General features: G+C 42.7%; 1 protein-coding gene across 2 annotated transcripts; it reads left to right on the top strand.

The window, feature by feature from the left end:
* The first annotated feature begins 448 nt into the window (after window positions 1–448).
* On the top strand, window positions 449–6646 carry LOC135018576 (uncharacterized). 2 transcript variants are annotated; one of them, XM_063953031.1, is made up of 3 exons: window positions 449–873; window positions 2947–3082; window positions 4169–6646. In XM_063953031.1, the coding sequence occupies exons 2-3, from the start codon at window positions 3014–3016 to the stop codon at window positions 5861–5863; spliced, it is 1764 nt and encodes a 587-aa protein (XP_063809101.1). In that variant the 5' UTR covers window positions 449–873; window positions 2947–3013; the 3' UTR covers window positions 5864–6646. The 2 variants fall into 2 exon arrangements, with proteins under 2 accessions (XP_063809101.1, XP_063809102.1); XM_063953032.1 differs by having other exon boundaries at window positions 2944–3082.
* The last annotated feature ends 3516 nt before the right edge of the window (window positions 6647–10162 follow it).

Here is a 10162-nt window from a genome sequence, read left to right as displayed (position 1 = left end):
CGTACGCCTCCGGTGACCCGCACTGAGTGCGGCAGGACGCGGCGGGAACAGGTGAGTACAATTTTATGCAATGAATGTTTGTTATGTGGGTATAAATATCAGCAGTTTGTAGACTGTTTGTGTGTAACATTTGTCCCTGACGATATATATATATATATATATATATATTATTTTTTAGAAGTAATGTATTTGTGTTAGCTTGCTGTTTTATTTACTGCTGTGATTTGAGCTATTGCAGAATGTTATCTCCTTTGCAGCAGATGCATATTCATATATACATGCTACCACATAGTTGCCTACTCTCCCTCATTCTGCAGGAGACTCCCTGAATTGACCAGCAATCTCCCTCACTCTCTGAGTATTCCCTCCATTTCCCTGACTGAATCTTATCCTCATTATGCATTTGTTACATTCTTTGGGGAAAAATAAATCAGAGATACTGTGATACGAGTGTGATATGAAAGGGTGAGAGTGGGGTTTTCTGACTGACTTCCATTTTGTGCCGCAGTAACTATGCCATATAATGACAAGAGAATAACAAGGGTGTTTGTCTTATGAAAGGGTGTTTGTCTCATGCTAGAAGAAGGATTCTTAGAATAGACAAGGACTCGTGTTGTTATTTTCAGTTTGTTATAGACAAGGACTAATGTTGTCATTTTCAGTTAGATAAGATGTTTCAGAACCCCCGGAATGTACCCACATATGGATAGATTGTGTTTTTAGTTTTGTATAAAGGACGGGGAATGTTAGGGGAATTTCGGAATCCACCTGAGACGCTAGCAGACGTGCTGTGTGTGAATATCGAATTTCCCCTTGAGACGATCGTCCTGAGATTCCCCGATCCAGAGTGCTCAAGTGATGCTACAATATTCGGTAAGATATTGATGTAGTTTCTTGATATTATACCTATATTTATGATTACGTATTAATACCTGACGAAAATACTATAAGAACTAATAAATGATTTACTATTGAGACATAAAAGTGTTGTTTGTTTTGCTGCATTAAAGTGTAAGCCTGTTCTGGGCAACAGTGAGCGCAGAATGTATTGAGCAATCTCACACACCCTAGTTCTACACAGCAAGACATTTTTGGCGTAGTCGGCAGGATCTATGTTTTCTTATATCTCGGTGTAGGATACTGATAGTGTAAAACGCTTTTGTACAGTGGTGGGTCCTGGCCAGACTTACCTCTGTGCAAAGTTTTGTCAATTGGCAGGTTGCCAAGTTTTCGCCGATATATAACAACATAGCAAGGTAAGGATGTTTCGTAAGGGAGAAAAGGCTGGAGCGGAGCAAATCACCGTCCCAGGGTGGACTGAAAGTCCCTACAATATTATAGCACAGGAGTTATTAACGTCAGGTTTAGCAGAATCATGGGATGGTAAACTCAAGAATGCAGAACCCCTCGATGTTGTATATGTACTTGAGGGGGTCCCTGCCAAGGCAGGTGATGTAATGGCGCTGGGAAGACGGTGCTGGATACTAGTATCAGCATACCGTAAAATGCACAAAAGATATGAGCAGTTACAATCACGTTATTTAGATATAGTACAAACAGTAATTGAACAACAAGGAAAGATAGGATTGTTACAGTGTAGCAATCAGATGTTATCAGAAAAAGCCCAGAAATATCAGATTGTTGCCGAGAAGGCTGCTGTCAAAGTAGCCCAGAACAAATATAAAAAAAGAAAGGGAAGGGTAAACACCCGAAAAGTACGAGCAATTATTCCTTCTGCCGATCTTCAATGGGATCCCGATACATGGGATGGTGATGTATGGGATAGTAGTAGTGAGGAGGAGGACGAGGACAAGGGGGGATGGGATCCTCCCAATCCTGTCATTGACCCTCCTGGGGCAAATGCTTGTCCTGTCTCGCGCAGGCAATTAACTAAGGTTGCAGAAGGTGGAGGGCAGGCAGTCCTCAAAGAGAAAATGATACTGCAAGATTTCACTCAAAATGAAGTCATGGAACTATTGACCAAATTTTCACAACGCCCCGGGGAAGGCGTCCTTACCTGGCTGGTCCGTTTGGTAGAGGATGGCGCTGGAGGGGTTGATGTAGATAGACAAGATGTTGCAAAATTTGAAGCCTACTGCTCCTCCCGAGGAACAGGAAGATTCAGAGGGTGATGCATAGGTAGCCAGCCAAGCCCCTGTATGGATTCGTCATGATGAGAGACCTTATGTCAAATTAGGAATCCATTGGTCACGGGGCAATGTACAAGAGGTCCCCGCGTTAATTGACACAGGGGCGGAGGCTACCCTAATATATGGAAATCCCAATAGATTTAAAGGACCCCGAATTAAAATTGCAGGGTTGGGGGGGTCGAGTAACTGAAGGGGTACAGGTGGAAATACCTCTAAAAATAGGAAATTTACCTATTAAGAAATGCCGAGTACTAATAGTACCCATTAGAGAATATATTATAGGCATTGATGTTTTAAAAGGACTGACCCTTTATTTAGATACAGGAAAATTTAGTTTTGGAGTCAGAAGTAATTGTATTCAGGCCAGACCTATTGTGGTGGGAAAAGTAAAAATGCCCCCAGTACATGTCCCACCTGCAACTAAATTAATTGCAATGAAACAATATCGTATACCCGGGGGCCATCAAGAAATAAGCGAAACCATTAAAGAATTAATGGATACAGGAGTGGTACGATATACCACTACTGCTTGGAATAATCCGGTATGGCCAGTGAAAAAGAGCGATGGCTCCTGGCGCATGACTGTGGATTATAGAGAACTGAACACATGAAAAATAAAGGGTGGGAGATTAATCCCATCAAAGGTGCAGGGACCTGCACAAGTGGTGAAGTTTTTGGGGATACAGTGGAATAAAGGACATTGAAGTTATCACTAAACAAACAAAAGTAACTGTATTCCATGTTGATGCACATGTACCATTAGACTCACTTGAACGTTTGTTTAATTCACAAGCAGATGCACAAGCCGCCATTGCTAAGTCATCTCATGAGCCAGTGGCAGGAGAGACGAAGGAATTGGAATCATGGTTGCAGGGTACAGCCCTTTGGGCACACCAAAAGAGTGGACATCTGGGAGAAAAGGCAACTTACAGGTGGGCGCAAGAAAGGGGTATTCCCCTCACATTGGACATTGTGAAATCTGTGATTTTACGGTGTCCCTTGTGTCAACACTCCCAAAAGAGGGAAGTGCCCCATACTGTAATGGGCCATATTGGAAGAGGTAAGTTACCTGAACAAATCTGGCAGATGGACTTTATTGGACCCCTGCCAGAAAGTCGAGGGTGTAAATTTGCATGTACAGCAGTAGATACATACTCAGGATTAATGGTAGCTTTCCCCCGTAAGACTGCTACACAATGGAGCACTATTAGGACACTTGAGATTATATAGAAAGAATGAATGGATTATTAAAATCCACTCTGAAAAAGGTTAATGGATCTGATAAGTTTGGGCAATGGAGAGATAATATCTCAGAATCTTTACAGATAATAAATAACCGACCATTGACAGAATCCACAACTCCTCTGATGAGGATGTTGACCCCCAATTTATCAATCAAGGCAGCACATAAAGAAGAAAGCCTTATTTATTGGAAAAGTCACGAAAAGGCGATAGAACCGTACAGAGCTACGCCCATGTCGGCAGGGTTGGACATGTATGCTATAAACCCTGATGTTATTGTTCCTTATGGGATTAAGGTTATACCTACTGGGATAGGTTGCAAAATGCCTTCTAATCATTATGGACAGTTGTCAACCCGTTCTAGTATGGCCAAGAACGGAATAATAGTGATAGGAGGAGTAATTGACCCCGACTATCAAGGAGAAATTAAAATAGTTATGATGAATTTGAGCCCAGACCCCTGCGTAATCTGTGAAGGGGACCGAGTGGCACAATTGTTAATAATACCCATTTTGATAGAGCCTATCCAATTGGGAGAAGCTCCAACCGAACTTACTGTTCGAGGAGACAAAGGTTTTGGTTCATCTAACACTGTGAATGTAGGAGCAAAAATCTGGGTACAGAAGCCTCAAGGGCCGCCTGAACCGGCTGAGGTTATAGCTGTGGGAAAAGACAGAGTACTCTTAATAATGAAACCAGGACAAGAGAAATGGGAATATGTACCTCAAGAAAAATGTTATTTGCGAGAGTAACTTACACTGATTTTGTACCTATAGATTGTCGTGAGGCTCAGTCTTGGAATCCTTGGAATTGTATTATTGGTCGTCCCCTCTAGTACATGGACACCTGGATTGAAGATAGAGAAACGAGAGTTGCATACTGTACGGTGGGGATGGAACAATGCCACCATACCAAGAACCCAAGATAATTTCACTTGTCAGGCCAATCAGCGCTGTACTAATATAGTAAATATAACAATTCCAGGAACGATGTGGGCTGGACCGCCTGATCCACAAAGAAACAGATATCGACCTACATTTGCCTTACATCAGTCAGAAGGCAACATCACAATTAATGCTGCAGTAAATATAAGTTGCTGCTCCAAACCTTATAGGTTCCGATTTCTCCCTAAAGAAGAGAAGAATAAAGAATACAAGAATTGTTCTAAACAAGGAGCAACCACATTTCGGTTAGCCGTAAAAGACGTTTTAATTTTGGTATGTCATAATGCTACTGAAATAAAAAATCGAACGTGGTGGGCACAAGATTTAATGTTTATTGATATCAATGCATCACGAATCGATATTGGACATGTTAAAAGATTACCATCTACATGTAAAAATGTAGGTACACAAGCTCAAAAGACTGTGTTAGTCACACAAGTTGTTTTCCCTCCCAATAATAGACAATGTATATCCCGGCAACGACGTGCCTGGTATGATACATTGTTGGGAGGATATGGGACTCTAACAGGAGTATTAAATAGAATAGATATTGAAACATTAGCCAATAGGATGCATAGCACCGGTAGTAAATTAAATGACGGACTTACATTACAAGCAAAATGGATGCCTACTATTTTTGAGCCAGCCAAAATATCGGCTGGAATAGATACTTTAATGAATCAGCTAATTAATGCTAGTAATGATTTTGCTGTTGGATTTGATACCAACATTACTAAATGTATAAATTGGACCGTCTGTACACTACAGACTATGTATGAGCAACAACAAAAAGGCGTTATGCAAACTATGCTAATGACCGGAAATGAACAAGTATGGAGAACAATTTTTAATACAAGTGTGTCCAGGGACGCTTGGATACACTTGGAAGCTGCTAAAATGATTTGTAATGACACCATATGCCAAGGTATTTTAACTATGTATAATGTAACCAAAGTTATTCAAATGTGTAAATATATTGTAATGCCTTTGTTGTTAGGACCATCTGGTGGAGAATGGTACTGGTTCCCCACTATGAAAGGAGAATATATAGATGAGAATAATAGAACTCATGATTTGAGTATTTGTACACCCACTTTACAAGGCAAGATATGTAGAGTACAATCTGCAGTTTATGAACCTTGCTTATTAGAGAATGGAGTAAATTTATGCAAATGGATAGTTCTACCTTTGTCACATACAATGATGATGGAGGTAGCCCCACAAGAAGTATGTTTGGTAACTGATACATCAGCCATACCTGGAATGGTAGTTCCATTTTCCGGATGTATTAGTAATGTTAGTTCCTTAACCTGGGAAAATGAGACATTTATATTGTATGCTGACCGTGAAGAACATGTTACAAAATATTGGAGTCCACAAAATTTAAGTATTCCCCAATGGGATTTGAAGCTAGATAAACTACATACAATTATGAAACAATCCAAAGTTATTGAAGATCATATCAAATATCTCAATCAATCTATTGTAACTCATCAAGTGACAACAACAATAATTGCTGATCAATAACAGAAAATTGGTTCTGATGTCCAGGATGCAACTTCTCATCATTGGTGGGACTTGTTTACTGGATATTCTCCGTCTGCATCCAATATGCTAAATTTTCTGATACATCCTGTTCTCATACTGTGTATAATAATAATAATTTTATCTATTTGGAACTGTGTGGTATTTTACCGCATATGTTGTAAACGACAAAAGGTTGTAATGGCAAGTTATGCGTTATAATTGGAATCAGTCAAGGGCCGTTTGTGATACGAGTGTGATATGAAAGGGTGAGAGTGGGGTTTTCTGACTGACTTCCATTTTGTGCCGCAGTAACTATGCCATATAATGACAAGAGAATAACAAGGGTGTTTGTCTTATGAAAGGGTGTTTGTCTCATGCTAGAAGAAGGATTCTTAGAATAGACAAGGACTCGTGTTGTTATTTTCAGTTTGTTATAGACAAGGACTAATGTTGTCATTTTCAGTTAGATAAGATGTTTCAGAACCCCCGGAATGTACCCACATATGGATAGATTGTGTTTTTAGTTTTGTATAAAGGACGGGGAATGTTAGGGGAATTTCGGAATCCACCTGAGACGCTAGCAGACGTGCTGTGTGAATATCGAATTTCCCTTTGAGACGATCGTCCTGAGATTCCCCGATCCAGAGTGCTCAAGTGACGCTACAATATTCGGTAAGATATTGATGTAGTTTCTTGATATTATACCTATATTTATGATTATGTATTAATACCTGACGAAAATACTATAAGAACTAATAAATTATTTACTATTGAGACATAAAAGTGTTGTTTGTTTTGCTGCATTAAAGTGTAAGCCTGTTCTGGGCAACAGTGAGCGCAGAATGTATTGAGCAATCTCACACACCCTAGTTCTACACAGCAAGACAGATACATATATTCAAATGGGATCATCAGTATTATTTCTCTGCATTGGTTATAAGGCACAATGATCCCTATGGCTACAGTACATGCATTTTAAATGAGATTTCCCATGGCCACTTACAGTATATGGAACATCTTGTATAACATAATACACAAACAAATCCTGCAAAATATCAGTGTATTTTCTTCAACAAGTAGATCTTACTAACTTACTACTAATTTTCATAACACGCCTCTCAGATGTAGCAGTACGCGCCCGCAGTGACAGGTGTTACTTTCACAATCTCCCTGAAATGCTTTTTCAAAAGTAGGCAAGTATGTGCTACCATGTATGGACTTGCTACTGTATCCGATTCCGGACAATGAGTGTACGGATCACAAAAACAATTCATAAGAAAGAAGGTGAAACCAAGAGAGACCGGTGATGCATCACTTTCAAAGCTCCTGCTTTCTAGTAACATCCCATAGCTGGAAGGGTATCCGGACTGTGGGGCGACACCAATTAGGTCGACAGTGTACATGTCGACACTAGAAATAGGACGACACAGCCATTAGGTCGACATGAACAAGGTCAATATGCAAAAAGGTCGACATGAGTTTTTCTAAAAAAATTTGGGGGGACTTTTACATACTTTATGATCCACATGGACTACAATTGGGAACAGTAACCTGTGCCGAGCGCAGCGGTAGCAGCACGAGGCACCTTACCAGCGGCTTGCGAGCCGTGCACTAATTGGGGTTCTCGGTCACTTGATAGAGAAAACTACACCAAAAAACATAAAAAAACCTTGTCGACCTAATGTCCATGTCTACCTAGTCACTGTCGACCAATGGGTGTCAACCCTGAGTCCCATACCCAGCTGGAAGAGAGTGAGGTTGTAACCACTCACTGACTTGCAAGTTTGCTAGATGTTTCCCAGGGCGAATAACAGTTGAGTCATAGAAATCCTTATTTTCTTTACGCTTACTATATTTACTGTAAATTGCTATTGCATTGCAAGGAATACATGAGAGCTTCTGTTTTTGAAGCTTGCTGTGCATGCACATGACTGCTGCCTTACAAATAGACTGGTTGTCAATAATAGGATTTTGGTTACCTATCGTTAAATCGTTTTCTCATAGTCCATAGAGGATGCTGGGGTCCACATTAGTACCATGGGGTATAGACGGGTCCACCAGGAACCATTGGCACTTTAAGAGTTTGAGAGTGTGGGCTGGCTCCTACCTCTATGCCTCTCCTACCAGACTCAGTATAGAAACTGTGCCCGAGAAGACGGACATCTTCAAGAGAAGGATTTAACACAGATAGTGACGAGATTCATACCAGCTCACACATACAAGGCACATCAAGCTAACTAGCTTGAAAAACTCAGCAACCGCTGAAACAGTACTTACCAAGTAACAATGCAGTACATAACTAAACAAAGATGCACTGAACCAGATAATGGTTGCAGGAAAACGAAGCACTGGGTGGGTGCCCAGCATCCTCTATGGACTACAAGAAAAAGGATTTACCGGTAGGTAACCAAAATCCTATTTTCTCTTATGTCCTAGAGGATGCTGGGGTCCACATTAGTACCATGGGGATGTACCAAAGATCTCAGAACGGGAGGGAGAGCACGGAGGCTCCTGCAAACTGATTGATTGAACTTCAGATCATCAGAGGCCAAAGTATCGAACTTGTAGAATTTAGCAAACGTGTTTGACCCAGACCAAGTTGCCGCTCGGCAAAGTTGTAACGCCGAGACACCGCCAGGCAGCTGCCCAGGAATACCCCACCTTACGAGTAGAGTCGGCCTTAACAGATTTTGGACACGGCAATCCTGCCGTAGAATACGCATGCTGGATAGTGAATCTAATCCAGTGAGATATAGTCTGCTTTGAAGCAGGACACCCAAATTTCTTGGGATCATACAGGACAAACAGAGTCCGATTTCCTGTGACGAGCAGTCCTCTTCACATAGATTTTCAAAGCCCGCACAACATCCAAGGACTTTGATGAAATTGAGGAATCAGTAGCCACTGGCACCACAATAGGTTGGTTGATTTGAAATGCCGACACAACCTTCGGAAAGAACTGCTGACGTGTTCTGATCTCAGCTCTATCTTCGTGGAAGATCAAGTAAGAGCTTTTACAGGACAAAGCCCCCAATTCTGACACATGTCTAGCAGAAGCTAAGGCCAACAACGTGACAGCCTTCCATGTAAGAAATTTGACCTCAACCTCCTGTAGAGGCTCAAACCAGTCCGACTGGAGAAACTGCAACACCACGTTAAGGTCCCAAGGCGCCGTAGGCGGTACAAAGAAAGGCTGGATGTGCAGAACTCCCTTCAAAAAGGTGTGAACCTCAGGGAGGGCAGCCAGTTGTTTCTGGAGGCAAATGGACAGGGCCGAAATCTGTAACTTCACAGATCCCAACCGCAGGCCCATATCCACACCTGCTTGCAGGAAGAGGAGAAAACATCCCAGTTGAAACTCCACCGCAGGAAATTTCTTGAATTCACACCAAGAGACATATTTCTTCCAAATTCGATGGTAATGTTTAGACGTTACCCCTTTCCTAGCCTGTATCAGGGTAGGAATCAGTAGCGGATCTTGCCACGGGCAAGCAGGACTTTTGCCCGGGGCACCGCCTTCCGGAGGGCGCCGGCGCCATCCGGAGGGCGCAGCACCATGGCAAGATCCGTTGCTGCTGTGGTGCCCCCCGCTGCCGCTGCCCGCTGTCCTGTGAAGGGAAACTAGACGCTACGCGTCTAGTTTCCCTTCCTGGAGAGGACCTTAACTGTAATGATGTGCGGTGCGCGTTGACGTCATCGCGCACCGCACAGCAAAGGTCTTCTCCACGAAGGGAACTAGACGCTTAGCGTCTAGTTTTCCTTCGTGGAGAGGACCTTTGCTGTGCGGTGCGCGATGACGTCTTCGCGCACCGCACATCCTACTACAATACAGGGGGCGTAACTGACCACGCCCCCTGTATGAAGCCACGCCCCCTAATGCCGCCCGGGGCGCAAAAAGCCCCGGAACCGGCCCTGGTAGGAATGACCTTCTTCGGAATGCCCTTCCGAACAAGTATCAGGCGCTCAACTTCCATGCCGTCAAACGTAGCCGCGGTAAGTCTTGATAGGCGAACGTCCCCGATGTAGCAGGTCCTCCCGAAGAGGCCTCGGCTTTTCCTGCAAGAGATTCAGAAGGTCCGAGTAGCAAGCTTGCCTTGGACAGTCTGGAGCAGAGCCGGCCCTAACCAATATGATGCCCTAGGCAAGATTTTGGCTGGTGCCTCCTAGCACCACCGCTGGTTCTGCCTCTGACCTTGCACATCTTTCCCAGCACGATTACCCCTCACCCATAGCAGTCCTTGTACCCCCTATATTTTAAATAGGAACAGTTCGCACATTTGACGCACAGCCCAAAAAGGG

The sequence above is a fragment of the Pseudophryne corroboree genome, chromosome 2 (genome assembly GCF_028390025.1).
Source record: "Pseudophryne corroboree isolate aPseCor3 chromosome 2, aPseCor3.hap2, whole genome shotgun sequence".
NCBI classification, from domain to species: Eukaryota; Metazoa; Chordata; class Amphibia; order Anura; family Myobatrachidae; genus Pseudophryne; species Pseudophryne corroboree.
The sequence above is the reverse complement of the archived record's forward strand: the minus strand, read 5'-3'. Positions and strand labels throughout refer to the sequence as shown.